Genomic DNA, 27,612 nt, shown 5'->3' on the forward strand with positions numbered 1-27,612 from the left:
ATGATATATATATATATATATATTTTATTACAAAAACAATAAAATGCAAAGAAATACATTTTCTTACATTATTTTTTTTTTCTTTTTTTTTTTCTTACATTATGCTAAGAGGGGTTTGAAAGGTTGGCGCTTTGTCACATTTGATGAATATCTGTGTGCACTGATATTACATACATGCAATTGTGTGTGTGTGTGTGTGTGTTTGTCATTTTCAATAGAAGCAGTGAAGAGGTCATTGGATCTCAACCAAAACAATGGAAATGCCATGGAAACGCATCGCATGGGGGAAAGATGCTGTGGGGGGAAAGATCCAGAATCTCAATGGCCACCAGCAAAATTAGCCTACATTTAGGCTATTGTTTGTGTTTTTCACACCATGTTGAGGTAAAAATCGGAGAATAATGCTGGTATGGATGTCAACCCGAATACATGTTGATGTCATCATCACCAAGAAACTGTATTACAGTTAAAAAAACGACTACCACCATCGACTTCTCTATACTAGCTATGCTACCAGTCAATACAAATGGGAGTTAGCCTTTAGCAGTCACTTCTACTAAACCTGAAAAGGGACTACTTCTAAATGTTATGCCGTGAAAACAGACATATATCCAAATCAAACTTTAGTGAGCACATTATGGGGATGTTACAATACATCAAAAATTACAATTTGACAAATATCTATTTTGTTAAATCAGATTTGTTGAATGTGCGTCCTTCTATCCCCCACGGTCTGCGTTCCATTGACTTCTTTACCGCATCTATAAGCACTCAACACTTTAGTTTATCAGAGATCATCAGTCCTGGTGATCAGGGAGATAGAGAGAGATACAACCACAAGAACAGACAGGCTACTGCCAAGCCATTGAGTAGAGGAGCCTTTGGGGGTGATTGATGGAGGACTCGTACTTGTAGGAGATCTGGTGAGACAAAGACAGACTTTCATTCTCCAAAGAATAAGGTAGACATTTTAAAAACACTCAACTCTTGTGTCATCTACACCTGTTTGGTAGTCCAATGTTGTCATGTCTTTTCGCTTACATAACCTGGCCTCACCTGGGGAAGAGGTAACAGTCGCGGATGCTGTCAATGCTGTGAGTTCTTGAACTTGTCAAAACGATCTCTCTGTACTCGTGATCTTTATTTCTTACATTCTTTACCTCAGCCACCCTAAACACCTCTGCTGGGGATATCAGCTGATCAATGCTGTCTGAGAAGCAAGTGTACTCATCAATGTTGACTACAGTGCAGGAAATAATGTTGAAAAGGATCCCATTGTCTGAAGCAGATTCCTCCGCATCGGAACGCTTGGCCTTGGTTGTGGTAAACCTCCCAAATCGCACTTCTGACCCTACTTGTGCCTCATACTCTTTGCTTGAGCCACGAAACACAGTTTGGCAGTTCTCAGTCTTCAAAAGCCTCATGGCATCCATTAGAAGGAAGTGGAGGGATTTGAACTGGAAGTTGCCGTTATAGACAGTGACATTCCCACCCTGAGTCTCCACTGCTTGGTTGAACATATTTCTGAACTCATTTCCCCCATGTCCATAAGACACCAATGCATCCGTGTGTTGCTTGACGCCTCCCGGGATTAACTTTGTACACTGCTTTGCCCCCCAGACATCCCTATACTCTAAACTGCCTTTCAGTTCTTCTTCCAGCAGACCCCCTTCCACAACCTTCTTCAACATCTGCTCCCGACAGTGAGTGTACTGGTCATCCACGGCATTAGGAACCATGTCCATTACCTTTGCCTGAGTCACCTGTAATAGAAAAGAGAATTGTTACCTTTTTAGTACAGGTAGTATCACAGCGTAACAATGTATAGCACTTAACATGTTATGACAATACAAGTTCAAATTCAAGCATTTTTCAAATGAAGTACATCAAGGCCAGTTTCCCAGACCCAGAGTGAGCCTAGTTCTTGACTAAAAATCATGCTCAATGGAGAATCCAGGAATAGGCTCACTCTGGATCTGGGAAACGGGCCCAGAAGTCTGTCCTTACAGTATGGCTGGTTCAATCAGTGGTGTAAAGTACTTAAGTAAAAATACTTTAAAGTACTACTTAAGTCATTTTTTTTTTTAGGGTATCTGTACTTTACTTTACTATTTACATTTTTGATAACTTTTACTTTTACTTCACTACATTCCTATAGAAAATATTGTACTTTTTACTGCATACATTGTCCCTGACAACCAAAAGTACATTTTGAATGCTTAGCAGGACTGTGAAATTCACGCACTTATCAAGAGAACTAGTGGTCATCCCTACTGCCTATGGTCAGGCGGACTCACTAAACACAAATGCATCTTTTGCAAATAATGTCTGAGTGTTGGAGTGTGCCCCTGGCTATACATACATTTTAAAAACAAGAAAATGGTACTCTCTGTTTTGCTAAATATAAAGGTATTTATTATTTATACGTTTACTGTTGATACTTAAGAATATTTTAGCAATTACATTTACTTTTGATACCTAAGTATATTTAAAACTAAATACTTTTTTCCTCAAGTAGTATTTTACTGGGTGACTTTCACTTTCTATTAAGGTACACTACTGCTCAAAAGTTTGGAGTCACTTAGAAATGTCCTTGTTTTTGAAAGAAAAGCAATTTTTTTGTCCATTAAAATAACAAAATTCATCAGAAATACAGTGTAGACATTGTTAATGTTGTAAATGACTATTGTAGCTGGAAACGGCTGATTTGTTATGGAATATCTACATAGGGTACAGAGGCCCGTTATCAGCAACCATCACTCTTGTGTTCCAATGGCACGTTGTGTTAGCTAATCCAAGTTTATCATTTTAAAAGTGTAAGGGAATTCGTCTTCTGACGAAGAGGAGTAGTAGGAAGGATCGGAGGACCAATGCGCAGCGTGGTAAGTGTTCATGATATTTATTATAACTCAGAACACTAAATAATAAAACAACAAAGAGAACGAACTGAAACCGAACCACTTCTGTCTGGTGCAGACACAAAACAGAAAACAATTACCCACGAAACACAGGTGGGAAAAGGCTACCTAAGTATGATTCTCAATCAGAGACAACGAACGACACCTGCCTCTGATTGAGAACCATACCAGGCCAAACACAAAAACACAACATATAAAAAAGAACATAGACAACCCACCCCAACTCACGCCCTGACCAAACTAAAACAAAGACATAACAAAGGAACTAAGGTCAGAACGTGACAAAAAGGCTAATTGATCATTAGAAAAGCATTTTGCAATTCTGTTAGCACAGCTGAAAACTGGTGTATGTTGATTAAAGAAGCAATAAAACTGGCCATCATAAGACTAGTTGAGAATCTGGAGCATCCGCATTTGTGGTTCGATTACAGGCTCAAAATGGCCAGAAACAAATAAAGAATTGCTGGAAATGGAGGATTCTTTGACGAAAGCAAAGTTTGAAGGACACAATCATTATTTCAATTACAAATCATTATTTATAACCTTGTCAACAACTTGACAATATTTCCTATTCATTTTGCAACTAACTTCATGCATGTTTTCATGGAAAACAAGGACATTTCTAAGTGACCCCAAACTTTTGAACGGTAGGGTATCTATACTTTTACTCAAGTTTGACAATTGGGTACTTTTTCCACATCTGGGTTCAATCATTTCAATCTTATGACCCCCAAAAAATGTGTTTGGTCAAAACTCTTACCCTGTGAGAGAGCGCAGCAACGAGGATCAATATGAATGTCTTCTCTCTCTGGCCCTGCATTTTCCCAGAAATGGCTGCCTTGTGTGTTCTGGTGACCAATAAATGAGGGATTGAGAGGAGATGGGACAGATCAGAGATGAGAAACAAAATGCAATTGAGAATAAATTACATTGTGAGGTTATAAATAGCAAACAAGAATCTTAAACTTACACAGACACAATTTTACTGTATGTTTTACAACATTTAGGGGTCTTTCATCACAAAATGTCCAGGCAATGTTTAACTACACAACTACTGCCCCTTCTCACAGGTATTATTCTGAAAGTTGACGCAACTACTACATAGATATTTTCAGTGTGGTATGTTCCTAGACTCAAGTGTAAGTAGCCTACAGCTGTTTTAATTGAGTAAGTTAACTATTAATGACTCAAACTATAGGTCTACAATTCACTGTTATAAAAGGCCCTGAAACCTAACAAACATAACATGAGACAATCAAAATAATACAATGAAGATATGATTTGGACACATAGCTTCAGAGTCGTATGGTGATCTAAATGTAATTAACAAACATACAGAGTCAGAGTCTGGAAGTTGGACAGATAAGCATTGTGAAACAATGACACTGCATAGGGCTACAATATGCAATACACATTTTACTAATCAGTTTTGTTTTTTAGTAGAGTAGATGGAAATTAAATAGAATCGACTGAGTTGTTCGACTGAATCATGAATCGAGGCATCTCTATCTATGACAGTCGGACAGGCTCATAGTAATGGCTGGAACGGAATTAATGGAATGCTATCGAACACATCAAATACATGGTTTTAATGCGTTTGATACCATTCCATTCACTGCATTCCAGCCATTATTATGAGCCGTCCTCCCCTCAGCAGCTTCCTGTGATGCTATGGCATTTCTGTCTGCAATGTTTACATTTGCATATTGATCGTGGCCCTTTTATACTCCTGGGTTTCACAAACTTGGTCCCCCCCCCCCACTAATGTAATGCAAGTTGGACCCCCCCCCATGTGACATTGTCGCATACCCGGATATGACATGACATTTCAAATTATTAATTTAATAAAAGTTACATTATTTAATGTAGTTTCTATGAAGTGCACGTGCGCCAAATAAAAAGACCAGTAGCCAACCAGAAGCCTTCAGGTGTGTAGCTTTTTTTTATGTTGGCCATTCAAAGTGGCAAAGAGGCTCAATGTCAAGGAAGTGGAGTGGGAGTTCACTGACGCAATGCAAGTTGGAAAAAAATACGGAAATAAAAGTTAACGAAATAAGAAGGATTAGGCTACAATGAGTAGGCTGTTGTTTTATCTGAATTGGTTTGGGGAGAAAGCTCAGCATGTGGCCTCAATTACAGATGCCTTCAGAATGGTTGACTTTTCCACATTTCACTGATCTTTGTGCCAGTTTTCGGTTTGACAATTTGTTTCAAGTGTATGTGGCGGTTCTGGCTTGTTTGGCACCCTGGGAGAACCCGCCCTTCAGCAACCGAACTCGGGGGCGCCCCCTTGATGTCGCCCTGGGTGTCTGCCCATGTCGCCCGTACCTCTATGTTTAATGTAACACACATTCATTAATTATTCATTTCGGTTGCCTATCCTGACGTGAAGTTTGTTCTATTGAAAGTATTTGACTCTGATGTGTGCCAGAGAAAGTATTAGACTCTAGCCACAACATTAAGGAAATTAGAAGAGTGGGGAGAATTCTGGCAGGGGACATTTTTGGCATAACGGCAAGGAGTCGTATACCAGTTAATACTATAGCGAATTGGTTAGGTTACTAATGTTAGCTCATCTGATGTTAGCTGTCTCACTTTATTAGCAAGCTAATTTTCACACCATAAACTCAATTATTTATCAGATAAGTTGGCTAATGTTGCCCAACATTTCTCTGGCTAGCTAACGGGTCCAGCTAGCAAGATACTTAAAACAGTGCTAATACTTGTTCACCACACTTTCTCCCTCACCTCAAACTTTCCAAAAGCCAGTAGTTTTTCGGTTACAGCTCATGAAGTACGCTTCGTCACCTTCTCACCCCGGTCTCCGTGGTCAGGCTTTTCACCTAAAGTCACCTCTTCGTTATCGTTCAGGGGACGCGCTGCTGTGACTGACAAGCTGACTTTCCAGAGGCGCGCTGATGCTGTAACTAGTAAGTTGGTTGTCTCCTCTTTCTTCAGGAATGTGCTGCGCAGCATTCTGCTGTTTACGTAACGATTGGCTGAGCCTTCGTCAAACCCACCCCCAAACCGTTCTCATCAGATCTACACGAATCACGTATGTCACCTATTTTGGTTTAAAAACGGCGAATTTCGCCGAAAGGTGACTAGTTTGCATCTCTGACAAAGACCACGGAGGTTTTCCAATGTCTTGCAAAGAAGGGGATCTATTGGTAGATAGGTAAAAAAAAAAAAAAAAAAGAAGCAGACAATGAATATCGGTTTGAGCATTGTGAAGTTATTGATTACAGTTGGATGGTGTATCCATACAACCAGTCACTACAAAGGTACAGGCGTCCTTCCTAACTCAGTTGCCGTAGAAGGAAGGAAACCACTCAGGGATTTCAGCATGAGGCCAATGTTGACCTTAAAACAGTTATATAGTTTAATGGATGTGATAGGAGGAAACTGAGGATGGATCAACAACATTGTAGTTACTCCACAATACGAACCTAAATGACAGTGAAAAGAAAGAAGCCGGTACCGAATAAAACATCTTCCAAAACTTGGATCCTGTTTTCAACAAAGCACTAAAGTTATACTGCAAAAAAGGTGGCAAAGCAATTACATTTTTGTCCTGAACACAAAGTGTTATGTTTTGGGAACATCCAATACAACACATTACTAAGTACCACTCTCCATATTTTAATGTTATGGGTATGCTTGTAATCATTAAGGGAGCTTTTCAGGATAAAAAAGAAACGGAATGGAGCTAAGCAAGGGCAAAATCCTAGAGGAAAACCTGGTTCAGTCTGCTTTCCACCAGACACTGGGAGATGAATTCACCTTTCAGCAGGACAATAAGCTAAAACACAAGGCCAAATCTACACTTGAGTTGCGTACCAAGAAGACAGTGAATTTTCCTGAGTGGCCAAGTTACAGTTTTGACTTAAATCTACTTGAAAATCTATGGCAAGACCTTAAAATGGTTGTCTAGCAATGATCAACAACCAATTTGACAGAGCTTGAAGAATTTTGAAAAGAATAATGGACAAATGTTGCACAATGCAGGTGTGGAAAGCTCTTACAGACTTACCCAAAAAGACTCACAGCTGTAATCGCTGCCAAAGGTGGTTCTACAAAGTATTGACTCAGGGGTGTGAATACTTATGTAAATGAAACATATTTGTATTTCATTTTCAATAAATGTGCAATAAAATTCTAAAAACATGTTTTCACTTCGTCATTATGGGGTATTGTGTGTAGATGGGTGAGAGAAAACAAATATTGAATACGTTTTGAATTCAGGCTGTAAAACAACAAAATGTGGAACAAGTCAAGAGGTATGAATACTTTCTGAAGGTATTGTAGCCTAGCCAGAATCCGAATGGGCGTCATTCCTTGGAAAAATCCAGGAGAGCTTCATAAAATAAAATGAATGCCAACAGTTTTATCTGAGTGCACAAATCAGTATGCCTACCTACCAAAGTCCAGCACTACTACCGCCCTTGTTAAAGCCACACACTCCTGGCTGATAGCTACAGACTCAAAAAAAAAAACGATGGTGAGGGTCTTACTTGCTGATATGTCCAAAGTCTTTGATTGATTAGATCACACAAAGCTCATGCAACATCTGTCTGACATTGAACTGTGTCCAACTTTACTAGCCTGGCTCCACAGCTACACCACAGGAAGAAAGCAGAGGGTGATGGCAAATGGCACTTTTAGCCCTTGGTCAGAGGTCACCTTTGGTGTGCCACAAGGGGGAGTGGTTGCACCATATCTGTTTCTCATTCACATGTCCACCCGAAAAGTTGTCTTCATTGACACTGGACACTGGATGACGTAGGGCTGTCCCGAGCCATACCATTAACCAGCATCAAAGAGGTCATTTCCATGGGCTTGGAGGCAAAGCAGCTGGAAGAGTGGGACACATCCAACAACATGCTCCTGAATGGGAAAAAGTCTGTGGAAATTCAGATATGTAATTTCTAGAGACCATCCACAACCCGCAACACTAATCCTAGAAGGACAGGAAAAAACAGTGGTAACAATAACCAAGTATATTGGTTTTCATCTAGACTCTAACCTCAGTGGTGACACACATGTGGAGCAGTCAGTGAGGAAGGCCTCAAAATGCCTGCACTTTTTTAATGGTCTTGCCAGAAATGGCCTACCCACTGAAGATCTGGTCACAGTCTATACTATACTGGTCAGACCTTGTCTGGAATATGGTGGAGTGCTGTTAGTTGGATGCAGTAAAAAGCAGCAGGCCCAACTAGACAAGTTGCAGAGGAGGGCCTTGAGGATCATCTCCATTGTTGGAGCAGTCCAACCACAGCTCCCCTCACTGCAGAGCAGGCTGCAGTGCATCTGGTGAAGGACATGCACACTCTTGACCATCCACTGAATGATCTTCTCCCTCCAAAAAGAGGTAACTGCACCACCATGCTCCTGAGAAACAGCCATCAACTGTCCTGTATACCGTCCCGTATGAACCGCCTGCGAAACGCCACTCTACCCACTGCTATCAGACTGTACAATAACGCTAGCTCTTAAAAGGTTCTCCCAAAAATGGTATATATTTTTAAATCACATTTTCATATTTAAATTTCTATAATGAAAAATGTCCTGTAATGTCTTAAATTGTTCAATATTCTATGTATGTCACGTATTATGTGTTATGTATTGGAAATTAGTGTTTTGCAATGATTACTAATGTAAATTAATAATTTTTTCAGTTTCATCTGTGAGCAAGAATAAATCAACTCAAACTCTTCATTACCTTCTCTCTCTAGTTGGGAATGCTGCAATGCCACGATCAAGACTGCGCGGAGCCGGCGAGAGATATGGCTCGGAAAATGTACCTCAATCCAGGAATGGAATACAGCCGTGTACTCCTAATTATCCCAACTGACAAATCGAGAAGATTGAAATACTTCCAATTGTTAATGAATGTTCATTTTTAGTCAGCATGCTAGGCTAGGCAATCCGATAGCAGCCCATTGGATTCCATGAAAAGGCGATGCCTAGCGTTGGGGTGAGTAGCTACAGGAAGTGTCATCGAATCAAATAGGCTACTCCAGTCAATATAGACACTGTTATATGGGATGATAATAAATAACATGGTCGCTGCTGCAAGTTAGCTAGATAGTGTTGGCTGTAGCGGGGTTGCCTTGGTGTCTCTCTCTCTCCGTCTGCTCGCTCCCATCTCTCTTTCATGTTCTTCCGCTGCTGCAACAATAAAGTACCATCTTCTCCCTCGCATAGCTGTGTTCAGGTTAAAAACGTAGATTTTTAAAAACCACATGTATTTCAAATATCCGGATATCAGACAAAAATGATTGTTACTATTCGAATAGTAAAATTATTTCAAACTCCCATCCCTACTTTCTGCATAGGTTATTATGTACCCATTTACCTGTTCAATTGTCATCTTAATTAATGAGGGACATTGATTATTTTAAAACTTTTATGCCGTATGAGTTTAGTACAACTGCCACACGGGTGTATAGTATCATAACCCAATAATTAAAGCAATTTTAGTATTTTCTTTACTCTTTGCCTGGTCAAGTCAGTGTGCACCCTCCACAAAATACTGCTGACAGTTCTTTTTTGAAATAATTATGATAAACGTGAGCTTAAAAATGAAGTTTGGTAATTACTTTAACATCTGAAAAAAAACAGGGCAAATATCAGGGACGTCTCTGAGGGATGGGTCTTTTCAAACTCCGAAACCATTTTCAGTTCAGCATTTAGCAGTCATGCATGACACAGCATAAAGTGGACTTTTCAGCCAGTTCCACTGAAATGCATCTAGGGAGGTATCGACTGGGTGGTAATTGTTTCAAGCATTATCGTGTGTGTCAAGTGCGTCAGTTTATTGTAGGCTATTTCCAAGATAACTGGGCTGCTATTGTCAATAGACGTTCACTTTCGTTTTCGGCCTTGCGTCATAAGTAACTATTCGAAACTGCATTTATATTTGTTTGTAGGCGTGTTTTCTTTTATGCCCTCTATAAATACAGTTTCATTTAAGATTCATTTTCGTTTCCTGCTTTGTTGATGATGAGTCTTTCTGTATGTCATATGGTTGGTTGCGGTCATATAAACCCATCATTGAGTCGGAAACATCGGCAGGTGCCTCTCCTTCAAGAATCTGTATGGACTAGTTTAAGAATAATACACAACAATGATTTCATGGGGAGATGATTGTCGCAATGGCTTTGGTTTAGTGAAGCCGAATGGTTTCGATACGACCAAAGCGGATATTAATTTGATACACCTTAAATCTAAAATTCAGGCTCTGTCCGCAGGTAACAGTGTGGTCGCGTTTATCAGAAATAATGGGAGACTAGTGTCTGTCGCACGGATTCAAGAGGACCAAGATGGGAGAAGATTCACAGGGAAACTGAGTAGGTCTAATCTCCTTAACAATATATTTTTATAATATATTTTCTTGAGTTGCCCAATCATATGTTTTATGTACTTTAGAGACTGTGAAATGTAAGGAGACGATTCGGGCTCTGAGTTGTGGAGATTCTCATGCTGTTTTACTGTCTGAAGAGGGTCGGGTTCTCTGCTTGGACAAAGCCAATATTCTCAGGTGGGTTCCATTCCATAATGATACATTATATGTAGTTTACCCTAAGGAATTGTCACCCCCCCCCCCCCATTCAAATAGTTAAAGTATAAAAACAATTTGTCATTTAATTCAAATGGGCAAGCTAATTTTAGTCATCTTTCTTCTTTTCCCCCCAGCCCATTGGGTAACCTATGTAACCGACAGGTAACTCAGGTTGCATGTGGAGACCAGCATTCAATTTTACTAACTCAGGGTAAATGACCATTAACACACCTCTAATCGCTGTTTCACAATGCAACTTAACCAAAACAGTCTAACCTTTCAAAACTGTAATTGTGTACAATGTTCTCATTGTATGATTGCTTACTTCTGATTTCTGTTCAGATGGTCAGGTTTTCACATGGGGTCAGAACACCAGCGGTCAGCTGGGTTTGGGGTGGGGCGAGCCCAGCGACATGTCCCCCAAGCCCCTGAAGTCTCTATCAGGGATCCCCCTGGTTCAGATCACTGCAGGGGGAGAACACAGCTTCGCTCTGTCCCTTTCTGGAGCTGTGTTCGGCTGGGGCAAGAACACCGCCGGGCAACTGGGACTAGGGGACACAACAAGTACAGTATACATTACACAATAGCATATGTGTTGACTCTTGTTAAATATATTTAAATAATCAAGGTCCAGACCGAAGACCATGAACAGTACATTATTTGAAACAGGTGTGTTAGTGTTGGGTTTAAACAAAAGTCTTCCCACTCAGTAGTTCTCTCAGGCTGCAGCTGGAGACCCCTGATTTATGTATTATCAACTACATTTTTGTGGTGGTTGAAATTATATTTTAAAAAATTAAGAAAAGTACAGAAATGTGCCTTTATCTGTCTAAAAACAATTTTAACCAGGATGAGAGAGCACAATGTGTCGTGTGTTTGAGGGTTATGTGTTGTAAATAAATAATTATAAAAATGATATATAATAATAACAATAAATTGAACCCAATTTTCTGTAGACAGATGTGATCCAGCTCCTGTTGATTGCCTGAATCTGAAGAAGACTGTTTTGATTTCATGTGGAGGAGAACATACTGCCGTTCTGACAAAGGTTGTATATCTGTCTGACATAATTACACTTTTCCTATAATTTGAACTAAATGTTGTTTAGACCATACAATATGTCTACATTTTATGTGCGTTTATTTATATTGGTGTCTCAATGTTCGCTGCAGACAGCGACTGGAACGAGCTGCAACAAACACTCAAACTGGACAGTTTTATCTCTTCATTCAAAGACTCAATCATGGACACTCTTGCTGACAGTTGTGGCTGCGTTGCATGATGTATTGTTGTCTCTACCTTCTTGCCCTTTGTGATGTTGTCTGTGCCCAATAATGTTTGTGCCATTTTTTGTGCTGCTACCATGTTGTGCTGCTACCATGCTGTTGTTGTGTTGCTACCTTGCTGTGTTGCTGCCATGCTATGTTGTTGTCTTAGGTCTCTCTTTATGTAGTGTTGTGTTGTCTCTATTGTCGTGATGTGTTTTGTCCTATATTTTATTTAATTCATTTATATTTTTAATCCCAGACCCCGTCCCCGCAGGAGGCCTTTTGGTAGGGCGTCATTGTCAGCAGGAATTTATTCTTAACTGACTTGACTAGTTAAATAATGTTGAAATAAAAAATAAACAAAACAATTGAAATGTTTTAGTTTTTAGTTCCCTGGAAATTTGCATTGAAACATCCTCATTAACGTAGAGGAAAACACTGTGATAACTGTCTGGGTTGATTTTGTTCTAGGGAGGTGTGGTGTTCACATTTGGCTCAGGCCGCTATGGACCGCTTGGACACAACTCTCTCCGAGATGAACTACGACCTCGAGTGGTGGGGCATCTTTGTGGATTAAAGGTGACCCAGATAGCCTGTGGAAGGTAGGTTACACTTATTAGACATGATCTGGAATTGACAAAATGTTGTGACACAACAAAAATGTATGTAGGACTGTTTTCATTTTAGCATAAGACCTTTTTAGAATTCATTGTTGATTTGAGAAATGTTTTCTCTGTCTGTTTGCCACATTAGACACCACACATTAGCATTTGTGGGGCCCTCCAATAAGATCTACTCATTTGGGCGTGGAGAGCAAGGGCAGCTGGGAAATGGAGTAAAGATTGATCAGTCTGTGCCCCTTCCAGTACAACTGCCAGGTAAAACATTAATTTATGGTATAACATTAGCCAGAGTACACGCATTTTCAGAACAGATCAAACTTGAATAAAAGTCAACTCAACAAAATGCTTATTTCAATACTCAACTAAAATAACATGAGGTAAAACATGAAATAACATTAACTTGATCATCAACTATTTTTGTCAACATTTCAGACCAGATTGATGACCAGAAAATTGAACACATTTTTGCTGGAGGAAACCATTCCTTTGCGTTGTGCTCTCTTGGTCAGGTATGGACACAATTTGGTTTGAAACAATGAGTTAGCAAAACAGGACATAGTTTGTCCTTTGTACTTAACATTTCTGTGATACGTTGCATCACATTGTCATCTTCCCAGGAGTCTGAAGAAAGGGCTAACAATCTCAGGTCAAGTGTGGGCAAAGTTACACAACAAGCTATAGATGAAGAAATCATTGACAAATGGATCTCGGAATGTGATTCAAAGTCTTGGAAAAAAGGACAGAAGTAAGTATGATATAAGTTGCTATAATTTACCGTTGTTGTTATTTCCTTATTTTGTTTATGTACAGTCACATACTGAACTGAAAGATTACTCATACTTGTAATTGCAGGGAAATCACAAAAATGTTTTCTTCTGCATCGTGTTTAAATGGGAGCTTTCTTGATAAAAGGTAACAGTATTTAATATTGGTTCAAATACATGATTGTCTTATGTTTGAAATATTACATTATCAAAGAATACTGATTTAAATATGGCAAAAGTATTGACAATTATTTCTTGCTTTTATAAGTTGTGACAAACATTACCAAACCTCACCAAAACAGTCTGGCCTGGATTATTCACTCGTCCAAGGCGCATTCCGGAAGCTGGCGAAAAAGGGCAAAGTTTTGACTGAGGTATTTTGTGAATATATTTATAAATTGATATGTAATCGATCCTATTCTGACATTTAGTCTGACATGTATCTTGAACAAGGGACGATTCACACACCTCTTTCATTGCACTAGGTTGAAGCTGTTGTCCAGCACACACTACTTCCCTCCCTGTATGAGGAGTCCATTGGAGTGGAGAGCTTGAGGGTCTACCTGGTTCTCCCTGAGCTCCTGAGGGTCCTTCACAAACAGCACAGAAGGACAGATCTCACCGAAGCCGTTGCTGCTGCTATCCTCAGACTGCACCCCAACAAGCTGCAGGTCCTCGGTAATGTTGCCCTCCATTTAAAATGTTTAAAGTGTGTCACCCCAAATTCAACTTATCAAAAATAACGTAGTCGTAAATCTGTTTGTGCTGTAGACAACTTATTTTGTCCTTGTTCATTCGATGTCTGGCAGATTTAGACTAGGCTAAATTTACAAAATCGTTGATAATTTGAATCGAGTGTGGTAGTGCTGGGCTAAAACAAAACGTGTGCACATTGGGGGTGCCCCTGGAATGATTGTGAAGTCGAGCAAATTCTATAACCCCACGAAATGGTTTGAGAAAGTAATCTGTGTGTTACCATGTCCTGTAGGTGACTGCTGGTCCTCATTGAAGCCGTCTGTCATGACCAAGCACATTGGGGTGTGGAAGAAGGCCCTGTCGGGGATTCTGAGGAGTGAACATATTCTACCCACTCGTGATACTGGGATCAAGCACCTGCTCCAGGTCCTCGGCCATCTCCACAGAGTCAGTGTCCATGCTTCACTGCTCGTACTGTCAATCCATTTATAATGCTGTTTTTCCATTTTGACCAGTCAACTTCGAGGACCGATCTGGTGCCAGGGTGGCAGTTATTTCAATGCAACCTATTTAGAATCAATGAGACCGTAACTGAGATTTGATGAAATAATATTTTTCTGACAAACATGGAAAATATTTAGCTAATACTTTCTAATAATTGTTTATTTATTATCAATGTATTTTACTTTTCTATATTATTTCAAAGGCAAACCAGACATCTGTAGAGACCCAGACTGTTCCAGACAGTACCTTTTGTATGGAGGAGGTTCACTTCAATCCCATATTTCTAGAGGAGGATATAAAGCTTTGGCGTTTATGGTCAAAGCAGGTAAGAAACGTTTTTTTGTCTCAGTCACTGATTGCTAACAATGCTAGTTGCTGTCAGTCTTGAAATGTATTGATGTTCGTTGTTTGGGTCTTAGAAAGTGTCCTGGCTTCATCTCAGTAGAGGCTTGAGATTTCCTCTACCTGAAATGGTCTGGAAAGAGAGCGTGAAGGAAACATTTTGTTTCCCTACTGGAGAATCTTTCTCACCTACTAAAGTTCCTTCTTATCACTGCAGATGAACATAATTAGACAAAGAAGCTCCTTAATTGAGATGCCTTGTATGTTTTCTTTTACATCACTTTCAGGATGTGGATCAGACACCTGCCATCTTTTGTCGTTACCCATTCTTGATGAATCTGCAGAGCAAGATAAACGTTTTTAACATCAACGCCGCACTCACAAAGGTAATGAAACTTGCTTCTCAATATATAGTATTATAATATACAGCAGATACTATAAATCAAGGTGGCTAACCCCCTACTAGAGACCAACTGACTGTGTATGCAGGCTTTTGCTCTTGCCCTGCTCTAACACACCTGGTTCTACTAATCAGCTGCTCACCAGGATCTTGATTAGCTGAATCAGGTGTGTTAGAACAGGGCTGGAGCAAACGCCTGCATTCCAAGTAGCTCTGGGGTGTTGACCATCACTACTGAAGAAACCAGACATATTTCTTAACCTTTTTGATGGAAGAAACTGGTTGAAATAACACCTGTATTGTATACTAGATAAGCACTAAGTGAATACTTAATATTGTACTGTATGCATTGCAGAATCCCCCTAACAATCGCCAAAGGACTGGTATGTGGCTTTTTGACATGTTCCTCGTGGCGGCGCCTGCTCCGGTCTTTGAGCTGAGACTGAATAGAGCATCACTCATAGAAGACACTTTCCATCAACTGAGTGTAGCATATCACAGTACCTTCAAGAGGTCCCTTGTGGTAAGTCCATCTTTTTTAATATGATGAGACAATGTTTTGAACAGAGAAGGGCTATTCCAAAATGTGCTGCTTACATCTCTCAGGTGTATTTCGACGAGGATGCGAAGCTGACAGATGTCTACAAAAGGGACTTCTTCCTCCATTTGTTTGATAAGCTGTTGGTACCCGAGTCTGGGATGTTCATGTACAACGACACCAATACGCTGGCCTGGTTCCCTGCAATGGTGAGGCACGTTTAGGGAAATCGCACATGGATTATGAGGTTTTCTGCTCCTAAACACATTATTTTATTTCTATATCGATAATCATTGTACTTTCAAATAGCTTCAAATATGCTGGTAGTGAAACACTGTAATAATATGTTCCTAGAGAGGATCTACTACTGTATTACTACTGTATTAATACTGTATTACTAGCCTACTACTGTATTCTAGAAACCACACTACCTTCCCTTTACTGTATATTAAGCTATAATTTTCCGCATGTTAACAACAATATGTCCTATACTTTCACTCATGGTTTATTTCTTGTCTCTTGTCCAACACATCCTCACTAACAGCCTAGAGTGGAGGAGAAGCGTTATTTCCTGTTTGGGGTTCTGTGTGGGATGGCCCTGTACAACAACAACATGGTGCACCTCCCCTTCCCCATGGCCTTCTTCAAGAAGCTGGTGAACATCAAGCCCTCTTTAGAGGACCTGAGAGAGTTTAGCCCCATTGAAGCAGGGTAAGTTCAGACCATAATATATTGTTATCCCTTAGTCAGTAATGTATTACAGTACAGGCAGTTGTATTTGTTATAAGGACACCAAGGACAGATTAAGAAATTGCATCTCAAGGCATTTTATTGCATCTTAGGGGCAGGGCACTTGCTCTGTGAGGATAAGCAATTATTCAATTATTTGGATAAATAGTTTTTCATTTATGAAAGCATCATGATTTATTGATTGCCGATTTATAATTGTCACATTTATTGTCACATATTATTTTCAATGATTTTGAAGGAGTTTGCAGTACATCTTGGATTACCCTGATGATGATGTTGAAAACATGGACATGACTTTCTCAGTATGTATTGCATTCAAACAGTTTGATCGATGAACAAATACAATGTAACATAATACAGATGCAGGATTTTAATTTGATCACTCTTTTGTTGCTGACAATTTTCCCACACTGCAATAAATGCAAACTTGTAGTGTATTTTAAAGACTTCTAAAGTTAGTCATTTCCACTTTAAAATGATGCTGTATCACATCAGGCCGTGATTGGGAGTTCCATAGGGCGGCGCACAATTGGCCCAGCATTGTCCGGCTTTGGCCGGGGTAGGCCTTTGTAAAAAAATATTTGTTATTTTATTTCACCTTTTATTTAACCAGGTAGGCCAGTTGAAAACAAGTTCTCATTTACACCTGGCCAAGATAAAGCAAATCAGTGCGACAAAAACAACAACACAGAGTTACACATGGGATAAACAATCGTACAGTCAATAACACACTAGAAAATCTTTATACAGTGTGTGCAAATGAAGTAAGGAGGTAAGGCAATAAATAGGCCATATTGGCGAAGTAATTACAATTTAGCAATTAACACTGGAGTGATAGATGTGCAGATGAGGATGTGCAATTTTTAAATACTGGTGTGCAAAAGAGCAGAAAAATTCAAAAAACATATATGGGGATGAGGTAGGTAGTTGGTTGGATGGGCTATTTACAGATGGGCTGTGTACAGCTGAAGCGATCGTAAACTTCTCTGACAGCCGATGCTTGAAGTTAGTGAGGGAGATCAACTTCCAGTGATTTTTGCATTTCGTACCAGTCATTGGCAGCAGAGAACTGGAAGGAAAGGCATCCAAAGGAGGTTTTGGCTTTGGGGAAGACCAGTGAAATATACCTGCTGGAGCACGTGCTACGGGTGGGTGTTGCTATGGTTACCAATAAGCTGAGATAAGGCAGAGCTTTACCTAGCAAAGACCTATAGATGACCTGGAGCCAGTGGGTTTGGTGACGCGAATGTAGCGAGAACCAGCCAACGAGAGCATACAGGTCACAATGGTGGGTAGTATATGGGGCTTTGGTGACAAAACGGATGGCACTGTGATAGACTGCATCCAATTTGCTGAGGTGAATGTTGGAGGCTATTTTTAAATGACATCGCCGAAGTCAAGGATCGGCAGGATAAATAAGAATTTGTTCTTAACTGACTTAGTGAATTATTTTTATTTATTTAGCTAAATAATTCACATTTTCTGTTGCTGCAGGATTTTATTCCTGCTGTATCAAATTGGCTCAAATTAAGATCCTACATCTGTAGTTAATTGAAGTGAAGTGGTATGAATTACTGAACATAAGATAAATTATATTATTTCAGTGTGTATGTCTCTCGCATATCACTCCCATCTATTTGTCCATACCCTCAGTGTTATCATTGTTCATTTACCTCACTTTTTTCATTACTCACTATTATAGGTGATGTGGGGTGATGTAGTGGTGGAACTTGATCCCAAAGAAACTGGAAAACTTGTCACAAGTGCCAACAAGTAAGATTATAGCAATATTTACAACTGACAAAATACAAGGTTTACAGTATGCCACATTTTTGCATTGCTACAGCTACCAGGATTGGGGTCAATTCCATTTCGGCAAAATCATCTCACATTGAAATGTAAATGTATGAATGGAGAAATCATAATGGAATGTAAATGACGCTTCTCATTCCTTGAATTGACATCAACTGGAATTGACAGCAACCTATACTAGCTACAACTCAATGGATATCTGACTCGGTGTGTCATTCTTTTGACAGGAAGGAGTTTGTTGACACCTATGTGAACTACATCTTCAACCAGTCAGTAGAGGTGGTGTTCAAAGAGTTCAGGAAAGGCTTCTTCAAGGTGTGTGACAAGGACGTGGTGGAGTTCTTCCAGCCAGAGGAACTGAGGGGAGTGATGGTGGGGAAGGAGAATTTCGACTGGGAAACGCTGAAACAGGTCAGAACCATGTTTTGTTACTACATAACTGAAGTTCAATCCCAAATCTACCCCGAGTCAATTGTCTACATCTGAGAGCATTAGAAAAGTAAAAACATATAATATATGCAGAAATGTCACCTAGCCTATCAGAGGGCAAGATGGAGCCTTAAAAACAAGTGTCCTGGGGTTGATTTGGGATTCATGGTGAACATGTTCTGCAACCTGGCTAAAATGTTTTGATGCATTGATTTGACAAGTAGTTTGAATGGTGTCAAGTGTCTATTGCTTCACCATATTAATTGAGGGCATTTCCCCCCTAGAACACTGTGTATGAAGGAGAGTACCATGCTGGGCATCCCAACATCGTCACATTCTGGGAGGTGTTTGAGGAACTGACAGAGGATCAAAAGAAAGCGTTCCTGTGTAAGTATGGAACATTTTCATTGTAACAGATGAACCAATAACGTAGGCTACTGAGAATACATTTATATTCTGTCATTCACTGCCCTCTCCCTTTTACCACCTTTGCCCCTTCAGTGTTCCTGACTGGCTGTGATCGTGTGCCCATCCTGGGTATGAACCAGATCAGGATGAGGGTCCAAACCCTTCTCAACTCCTCCCAACAGCATTTCCCAGAGGCGCTGACCTGTCACTCTCTGTTGCAGCTGCCCATCTACCCCTCCAAAGAGACACTACACAGCAGGCTTATAGAAGCTGTTGGCCACAACAGAGGCTTCTGGAATGAATAATGAGGGTTTTGTGTTGCTGCTGTGTATAGTCCTCTCCTGTGTTAATATTTTCATTGTTCCATAGTTGGGTTTAAGATTTGGATTGTTTTAATGTAGGGTTGTATTTCAAATCCAAACTTGAGATCTGTACAGTACTATGACATTATCATATTGCATTCACCTAATTTTATTAAAACATTTATAAATCAAAGTACAGCATGGTTTGTGCCTGGACATTAAACAACACATTAACAAAAATGATAACAACCAAGATACAAAGAAATCCCAAAGTATTTGAAATAATCTAAATGTTAAAAGGAAGCATATCCGGTTTTGAGTTGAACACAAGAACTATTAATTTACAAGACCCACCAAATGGTTCATTACAGAAATCAATAAGAGCATAATATCCCTGCAGTTAGGTGGCACACAATAAGGTACAGATCATTTGACACATCCTTCTCAACCATGTTCCCACAATTCACAATATTTTAATTTTTTTACATTTATTTAACTAGGCAAGTCAGTTAAGAACAAATTATTATTTTCAATGACAGCCTAGGAATAGTGGGTTAACTGCCTGTTCAGGGGCAGAACGAACTTGCAACCTTCCAGTTACTAGTCCAACGCTCTAACCACTAGGCTACCCTGCCGCCCCTTGATTCCATTTCCAAAAGACATACATACCCCATTGAACTCAAGACGCTCTATAAGATACTTTTAAAGGTAATTTACACTTGAGCAGACATGCCAGCATTTACCATGAATGTGATCTCAGTGAACATCGGGGACAAGGCATAAAAAACAACTCCAGGCTCATGATTTGAGCACCACTGAGCACCACTGACCTCAACTTATATTTAGAGTACTACTCAAGTTCATAGCACTTCTAAATGAGTAATTTTCCTTTGTGAACATGATTCCATTTCCAAAAAGACATACATACTGTTCAAATGACAAATACTTAATTCCCTTTGAATAGAGATGCTCATGTGAACAAAGTCGTATCGGGTTTTAAGACACTCTATAGAGGTCATGTTAAAGGTACAGTCACCCGTGATTAAATTACAAACATTACTCTTTGATTTTTAAAAGATTAGTGAAAAATAGATCACTTCCAGATCAGTGGAGGCTGCTGGGGGGAGGACGGCTCATAATAATGGGTGGAACGGAGTGTTTGATGTATTTCATACCATTCCACTGATTCCGCTCCACCAATTACCACAAGCCCATCCTCCCCAATTAAGGTGCCACCGATCTGTGTTCCAGATAAATACAGTAAGTAAATTTTTGATCAGCGATCATCATGAGATCTTTATGTAACAGCGCCCTCTGGTGTTTGTGATCAGACTTAACCGTGGCGTTCAGGAACGAGTTGTTGGTGAACTCCACGATACAGGGCCCGGGGGAGCATGGGTCCCCCTCCAGCTCCAGCGGTCACATTGTTGGGCGCGGCCGTGCTCAGGATGCTTGCGGGCACGTACAAGGTGAACTGTGGGCCATTGAGCGGGCCAGTAGCGGCCCAGGTTGAAACCGTTGATCCACACCTAGCCCTAGTGATTAAAACAAAACAAAGGAAAATCATTCACAAAAAGGCTAGAAATAACGTACGTGTTCAGTATTCAGAAGTGTCAGGGACCATGAACAAATATGCTGCACTAGGGTATATGAAACTAACGTGGTTCAGTAAACAGTGCTTATGTGATGAGTAACCTTGTCTGAGATCTGAAGAGGTGTGTCTAAGGCAAATGCCTCGGCTTTAGCTCGGAGGGCTAACACATCAGTCCTGTCATCACACAGAAGTCACAGGTCAGTTATACTGACCAAAACTATAAAGGCAACATGCAACAATTTCAACGATTTTACTGAGATACAGTTCATATAAGGAAATATGTTTTTTTAATTCATTAGGCCCTAATCTATGTATTTCAGATGACTGGGAATAAAGATATACATCTGTTGGTAAAAAAGTATGGACGTGGATCAGAAAACCAGACATTATCTAGTGTGACCACCATTTGCCTCATGTTCACAACTTTGACATCAGCAAACCGATCGCCCACACGACACCATACATGTGATCTGCAGTTGTGAGGCAGGTTGGACATACTGCCAGATTCTCTAAAACGACGTTGGAGGAGGCTTATGGTAGAAATATGAACATTCAATTATCTGGCAACAGCTTTGGTGGACATTCCAGCAGTCAGCATGCCAATTGTATGCTCCTTCAAAATTTGAGACATCTGTGGCATTGTGTTGTGTTTTAGCACAAGGTGCATGCACCTGTGTAACGATCATGCTGTTCAATCAGCTTCTTGATATGCCACACCTGTCAGGTGTATGGATTATCTTGGCAAAGAAGAAATGCTCACAAACAGTGATGTAAACAAATTTGTGCACAACATTTGAGAGAAATTAGCTTTTTGTGCGTATGGAACATTTCTGGGATCATTTATGTCAGCTCATGAAACATGGGACCAACACTTTGCATGTTGCGTTTCAGTGGAGGCTGCTGAGGGGAGGACAGCTCATAATAATGGAATGGAATGGCATCAAACACATGGAAACCATGTGTTTGATGTATTTGACACGACTCCACTAACTCCGCTCCAGACATTAACATGGGCCCGTCCTCCTCAATCATGGTGTCACCAACCTCCTATGTTGCGTTTATATTTTTGTTCAGTAATAGATGAGCTGGTTAAGAAGCTAAGATTGTTCTACAGAAACAGATCGTTCCTTTCTCTAAGCAGTGAGAAGCAGATTATTCAGTCAACCTTTTTATCTGTTATTGATTATGGTGATATTAGTTACCAGATGCTGCTACTCTTAAACCTTTGGATGCCATCTACCATAGTGCCCTTCGTTTGGTTACAGATGACAGTTTTGATACTCATCACTGCATCCTGTATCAAAAGGTTAATGTCTATATATATATATATATTAGTTTGGGTATAAAGTATACATTTGTTGTATATACAGGGCACATTTGCAAAAGAGGCCTAGGTCTCAATATGTCTTCCCTGTTAAAATAAAGGTACAAAAATAAAAATATAATAAAAGTTTGGGTTGGCATTGGGCCAAGTGCAGATTCACCAAACCTTACAATGGTTTTGGTGTTTTATCATGGTACAATAAATCCAAATATAATGCACTGCATAGAGCAACAATATGCATGACATATTTTACCAATCCGATTTGTTTTTTTATCAGAGTCGATGGGAATGAAATAGAATCGACTGAGTCGTTCGACTGAGTCATGAATCACTACATCTCTATCTATGACATTTATGTCTGCAACTGACCGTGGCCCCTTTGTCTCCTTCCCAGTTTATGCACTTCATAGACGACTAGAGGGTACCGCGACCAAAGAAATCTCCACCGACAGTATTGCTGCCTTTATCAGATCTCTTTTGACATAAAATACCAACAGGTTCATCAACAGCATGTAAAAAATGGTTCTGTAATATGTCGATGTACACATTTCCTACTTTCACAAAACAAGCTTTATTGGATTATAGATTCATAGCAACAAGCATTCACAAAGACGTGGTTGCACAACTCTTGTGTGACCAAACAAACAAACATACGCTTTACGAATAATTACCACAAAGGATACGTTTTGAAATTGTAATACATTTTAACCACAAATTTGATCAATAGGATAATATTTATGGTCAGGGATTTGTTTAAAATATTGATGTAGCCTAAGTCAGGGGTTTTCCCTCTTCTCAGGGACCCCCAGGCATTTCTTGTATTTGAACTATTCCACAGTTAGCACACCTGACTCAACTAATAATCAAGCCGTTGAATAGGTGAATCAGGTGAGCTAAATTTTGAAACATCTGGCCACTGGCCTACATCAATATAATCTAACGGTTCAAAAATGTCATTATACAGCAGGCCTATACTAAATAGTAACAACAAACGTAAGAGCCTAAGCATTAATTCAAAATCCAAAACAATCATACCAGATATATTAGACAGGTCCACATCTATATTGGACTAACAACCATTAAAAATGTTGAAATTGTTGTCAACATTCAGTAGCCCTCTAAGCTCAGTCTCAAGGACTGTAACAGAGTTATACTCTGTAACATTGTGATCTGTGTTAGGACCCAAGGCACCTCCAGACTTGAGAGGTTTGTCGTTGTTGTCGGTGCAGCAGTAGGCATTCCAGTAGTGACTCGGAACATTGACTCGCTTGTTCTGGTCTACCCACGTGCTGCTTGGGACCACCCCAGTCACCACATACATCTTACTACAGCCTGCACTCAAAACATCCTTCAGCTTCTTCTCGTACTGGTTCCACGGCACTTTGTTCATCTTCGGATTTTGCGGAGCTACGTTGGTATGGGTCATGGTGGCTTTGGAGGCATCTTCTTTATGGTGTCCTGCGGGGTTTAGGTGCCCGCGGTCATATGAGCCAAAGTTGTCATCGAGAGCCTGACTCCAGCCCAGCTTGTAGTTCTGTCGGTATTGTGGAGAGCGTTCACTGCAGCCAATGTTTTGGTTGTATTTCTTGATCTCAAGCAATGATCCTTTCTTATCCATTTGATGTGGTGGTAGGTCAGGATGCACAAGCTGAAAAATACAAACATTTACAAATTAGCCACTCCACTTCAAGCTTTGTGGTAGCAGTCAAATACAACTCATTATTATATTACTGGTATTCTAGGCTACTGGTATTTAGTCTGAAATTACAGTGTACGAAATACTACCTTCTAGTGCTTATTGCATAATTACAATCACTTTCTTACCTGCTCTACAGCGAATGTCCTTTTCTACTGTAAATACTTGAACTACACTAATGTGTTGCATCATTCTGTAGTTGTGCCAGTCAAATTAAATGTCTGCTGCACTGAATTTATAGGACATTGAAAAGGTGATAATGAAAATGAAATATGCAAACCTGTGGTTCATAATAAACTATGGACCCCTCTCTGCCAGGAACCCCTTTGATATCCATTTCATAGGCAGAGTACAGAGGGATCCTCCTGCCACGGTCATACAGAGTGGCAAAGTAATTGTGGTTACCGTTTCTCTGACAAATGTATGCAGGAGAGGCAGCATTGTAAGCAGAGAGACATTTCTCGGGATTCTTTAAGTCCTCTGGGTTGGGCTCGGGTGGAGTGGGGAGAGCTATATTCAGACCGGACACTGGCGTATTTCTGAAGAAAGAATCTTTGCAGTTGTTGAAATTTGGAGCCACTTCCCCTCTGGCCCCCAACAAGGAGAGCAGACAGAGGGACAAGAGGGACAGAGTCACCATGCTGTGCCCCTGTGGAGAAAAACATCACAGATTAATCTATATTGCAATGTTACCTTTACATTATGCCTGTTTAAGGTCACAGTTAGTCACTAGAATCATCTCAAATCAGGTTATGAAAACCACCCAAGTTCCTGAAACATTATAGTTCCTGTTTACTGTAGTTTCCCACCATCTAGAGGTTGACTTCCTGCTTCTCATTTCTGGTCAAAGGTTGCTAAATGATGTTGCTGTAAGGTTATTAATGCTATAATCATATACACTCCAAACATATTGTTCATTTGTCAGAAGACACTTTAGGAAATCTAATCAAGTCAAATTGTATTAGTCAAATTCGCCAAATACAAAAAGTTCACCTTACAGTGAAATGCTTACGAGCCCCTAACCGATAGTGCAGTTTAAAAAAAATACAGATAAGAATATCAGTATATTTCCTTAAGTGCATATCTTGATTGCATGACACATTAGTATTGTTTCTTGCCACTAGCCTATTTAATTTCCTTGTATGAAATAGTTTTTGCTGTGCTCGATACAGAGAACCTTGCGTAATTGCATCGATTTTCGAAATAACCATAAGAAATTGAATATCCAAATAATTTGTTAGATTTTCAATCTCACCTTGTGAACCTGTTTAACAGTCCTTTGAATTGTCTCACTCCCTCAGAGGTCTGTAGTTTCAGAGTAAACACTTCCTGTTACTCTCTAGATACTGTACATAATCTCTCTCTCTCTCTCTCTCTCTCTCTCTCGTCGGAGTGCATGCAAATCTCCGTTGTTGAAACATGTCGTGTCTCATATGAGACAAGTGCATATGATTTTAAAAAAGGAAGGAGATGAACTGAATTTAGCGTTTAGTTTTAAGATTGATGGATTTGATTATGTCTTCTATGCATCTACTGAATCAATGAAATGTTTTGGATGTGGAAGAGAGGTGCATTTGGTGCGTAGTTGTCCAGAGAATGAGCGCGCTGAGCCTGGTAGTAGCTTTAGTGCGGGTGCAACTAACGTACCACAGCGAAGGGATGAAAATACTACAGGTGTAGGGGAAGAGAGAAGGTGGGCAGATGTGGTTGGAAAAGTAGGAGAGTAAGGAATTGTGGATACGGGGGCAATTGTGGTAGATCAGAACAAAGAGGGAGGGGAAACAATAGGTGAGATTGCGACTGCCGTCGCTGAGGTGGTGCTGGAAAATGAAATTGGAGGTCAAGAGGAGATTGAAATAACGGAAAAGGAAGCGGGAGGAGTAAAAGGAAGAATTTAAGGGGTGGTGAAGGGTCTAATTCTAAGAGAAAGGTAGAGATGGATAAATCAGTTGAAGATGAACAGGTTGTAGAGATGGAGTTTTATTCTTCTGCTCCTTTTAAAGTGTGTAGAGGTATTAGGCAGGGATGTTCTATGTCAGGGATGTTATATGCTATTGCTATAGAGCCACTACTAAATAGCATTAGAAGTCGCATTGCAGGGGTGTGCCTTTCAGAGGATATTCCTCCTATTCGTCTTTCAGCCATTGCTGATGATGTAGTTGTGCTAGTGAAAAATAAAACGGAGGTGGATAGCTTGAGTCTAATGGTTGATCGTTTTAGGGGAATATCCTCTGCAAAGGTAAATTGGGAAAAGAGTTGTGCTTTACAGATTGGAGAATGGTCTGGAGGGATCATGGCTTTGCCAGGGGGGCTAGAATGGTGTAAGGGAGGTTTTAAGTATCTTGGAGTGTACCTAGGAGATGAGGGGACTATGGAAAAAAATTGGAGTGGGGTGGTTGAAATGGTGGAAGGGAGGATGAGGAGATGGCGTTGGTTACTATCTCGTATGTCATATAGGGGGCGCACTATTATAGTTAACAATGTGATTGCCTCTGCACTGTGGCATTGGTTGTCAGTTTTAGAACCACCATCTGGCCTTCTGGCTAAGATACAGGCAATTATTGTGGATTTCTTTTGGGATAAATATCACTGGGTTCCACAAAGTGTTTTGTATTTGTCAAAAGAGGAGGGGGGACAAGGTCTTGTACATCTTGCTAGTAGGGCTGCTGCTTTCCGGTTTCAGTTTATTCAAAGGTTGCTTTATGGACCGGAAAATGTGGTGTGGAGAGGGGTGGCAGGTCTTATATTACAGCGGGTTGGAGGATTAGGTTTAAAGAAGGCTTTATTTCTGGTTGATAGTAGCCAGATTTCTAGGGAGGGAGTACCTCCGTTTTACAGAGGCCTTCTCAGTGTGGAGCATAATGAAGGTGTCCAGACGAACTTCAGCGGAGTCAGTGCAGTGGCTGTTGGAGGAACCTCTGGTGTATGGGGCAAGACTGGATTGTACAACTGCAGCTGTTCCACATTTCTCCAAGATTCTGGTGAAGGGGAAAATCATCACCTTAAGACAGTTAATGGCCATGGCTGGGCCCGCCTTAATGGATGGAAGACGGGTGGCAGAACATTTGTGTTACGGTGCGTGAATGAGGACCCAAAAGCGAATCAACTTAAACAGAGCTTCTTTAATTACCAAACATAGGTAGGCTCAGATGGACCGGCAGATTCCGACAGGACAGGACAAGGTTACAGCAAACATGACGACAGTCTGGTTCAGGCATGAATGACACAAACAAACAAGAATCCGACAAGGACAGGAGCAGAAACAGAGAGAGATATAGGGACCTAATCAGAGGGAAAAAGGGAACAGGTGGGGAACGGGGTGAATGGGTAGTTAGAGGAGACAAGGGACAGCTGGGGGAAAGCGGGGGAGAAAAGGTAACCTAACACGACCAGCAGAGGGAGACAGGGTGAAGGGAAAGGACAGAGACAAGACAACATGACAGTACATGACAGTACCCCCCCACTCACCGAGCGCCTCCTGGCGCACTCGAGGAGGAAACCTGGCGGCAACGGAGGAAATCATCAATCAGCGCACGGTCCAGCACGTCCCGAGAGGGAACCCAACTCCTCTCCTCAGGACCGTACCCCTCCCAGTCAACTAGGTACTGATGACCACGGCCCCGAGGACGCATGTCCAAGATTTTACGGACCCTGTAGATAGGTGCGCCCTCGACAAGGAT

At 40.5% G+C, this 27,612-nt stretch overlaps 3 protein-coding genes across 8 annotated transcripts; 1 reads left to right on the top strand and 2 right to left on the bottom strand.

Annotated features, from left to right (window-relative positions):
• Positions 1 to 150: 150 nt before the first annotated feature.
• LOC110534392 (T-cell ecto-ADP-ribosyltransferase 2) lies at positions 151 to 8,778 on the bottom strand. Of its 2 annotated transcripts, none has more exons than XM_021619242.2 (4): positions 8,641 to 8,778; positions 3,679 to 3,766; positions 1,057 to 1,763; positions 151 to 920 (listed from the first exon to the last, which is right to left on the bottom strand). In XM_021619242.2, the coding sequence occupies exons 2-4, from the start codon at positions 3,736 to 3,738 to the stop codon at positions 788 to 790; spliced, it is 900 nt and encodes a 299-aa protein (XP_021474917.2). In that variant the 5' UTR covers positions 3,739 to 3,766; positions 8,641 to 8,778; the 3' UTR covers positions 151 to 787. The 2 variants fall into 2 exon arrangements, with proteins under 2 accessions (XP_021474917.2, XP_036789392.1); XM_036933497.1 differs by lacking the exon at positions 8,641 to 8,778 and adding an exon at positions 5,667 to 5,881.
• Positions 8,761 to 19,511, top strand: LOC110534395 (probable E3 ubiquitin-protein ligase HERC3). Of its 5 annotated transcripts, none has more exons than XM_021619246.2 (24): positions 8,761 to 8,895; positions 10,172 to 10,270; positions 10,350 to 10,461; positions 10,617 to 10,644; positions 10,825 to 11,046; positions 11,439 to 11,530; positions 12,222 to 12,352; positions 12,504 to 12,628; positions 12,806 to 12,882; positions 12,991 to 13,118; positions 13,226 to 13,285; positions 13,406 to 13,511; positions 13,623 to 13,815; positions 14,126 to 14,280; positions 14,540 to 14,662; positions 14,967 to 15,065; positions 15,435 to 15,602; positions 15,686 to 15,826; positions 16,162 to 16,328; positions 16,606 to 16,669; positions 18,070 to 18,140; positions 18,407 to 18,590; positions 18,893 to 18,995; positions 19,110 to 19,511. In XM_021619246.2, the coding sequence occupies exons 5-24, from the start codon at positions 10,896 to 10,898 to the stop codon at positions 19,319 to 19,321; spliced, it is 2,550 nt and encodes an 849-aa protein (XP_021474921.2). In that variant the 5' UTR covers positions 8,761 to 8,895; positions 10,172 to 10,270; positions 10,350 to 10,461; positions 10,617 to 10,644; positions 10,825 to 10,895; the 3' UTR covers positions 19,322 to 19,511. The 5 variants fall into 5 exon arrangements, with proteins under 5 accessions (XP_021474921.2, XP_036789391.1, XP_036789390.1 ...); XM_036933496.1 differs by having other exon boundaries at positions 10,352 to 10,461; positions 10,617 to 10,693; XM_036933495.1 differs by lacking the exon at positions 8,761 to 8,895 and adding an exon at positions 9,604 to 9,693 and having other exon boundaries at positions 10,617 to 10,693.
• Positions 19,512 to 22,787: 3,276 nt separating this feature from the next.
• LOC110534397 (endonuclease domain-containing 1 protein) lies at positions 22,788 to 25,312 on the bottom strand. Its single transcript, XM_021619248.2, has 3 exons — positions 25,188 to 25,312; positions 24,213 to 24,581; positions 22,788 to 23,884 (listed from the first exon to the last, which is right to left on the bottom strand). Exons 2-3 carry the CDS (start codon positions 24,570 to 24,572, stop codon positions 23,306 to 23,308), a joined length of 939 nt encoding a protein of 312 aa, XP_021474923.1. The 5' UTR covers positions 24,573 to 24,581; positions 25,188 to 25,312; the 3' UTR covers positions 22,788 to 23,305.
• Between the last annotated feature and the right edge of the window lie 2,300 nt (positions 25,313 to 27,612).

Source organism: Oncorhynchus mykiss, chromosome 10 (genome assembly GCF_013265735.2).
Source record: "Oncorhynchus mykiss isolate Arlee chromosome 10, USDA_OmykA_1.1, whole genome shotgun sequence".
Lineage (NCBI taxonomy): Eukaryota > Metazoa > Chordata > Actinopteri > Salmoniformes > Salmonidae > Oncorhynchus > Oncorhynchus mykiss.

Excerpts from the sequence above, each read along its gene's own strand:
- LOC110534392 (XM_021619242.2), bottom strand. The coding sequence starts at position 3,738 with ATGCAGGGCCAGAGAGAGAAGACATTCATATTGATCCTCGTTGCTGCG. Across the intron at positions 1,764-3,678 it reads TTGCTGCGCTCTCTCACAGG|GTGACTCAGGCAAAGGTAAT; the intron begins GTAAGAGTTTTG and ends TTTCTATTACAG. Across the intron at positions 921-1,056 it reads GACTGTTACCTCTTCCCCAG|ATCTCCTACAAGTACGAGTC; the intron begins GTGAGGCCAGGT and ends TTGTCTCACCAG.
- LOC110534395 (XM_021619244.2), top strand. The coding sequence starts at position 10,048 with ATGATTTCATGGGGAGATGATTGTCGCAATGGCTTTGGTTTAGTGAAG. Across the intron at positions 12,629-12,805 it reads CCTTCCAGTACAACTGCCAG|ACCAGATTGATGACCAGAAA; the intron begins GTAAAACATTAA and ends TCAACATTTCAG. Across the intron at positions 18,996-19,109 it reads TCAAAAGAAAGCGTTCCTGT|TGTTCCTGACTGGCTGTGAT; the intron begins GTAAGTATGGAA and ends TTGCCCCTTCAG.
- LOC110534397 (XM_021619248.2), bottom strand. The coding sequence starts at position 24,572 with ATGGTGACTCTGTCCCTCTTGTCCCTCTGTCTGCTCTCCTTGTTGGGG. Across the intron at positions 23,885-24,212 it reads TAGTTTATTATGAACCACAG|CTTGTGCATCCTGACCTACC; the intron begins GTTTGCATATTT and ends TGTATTTTTCAG.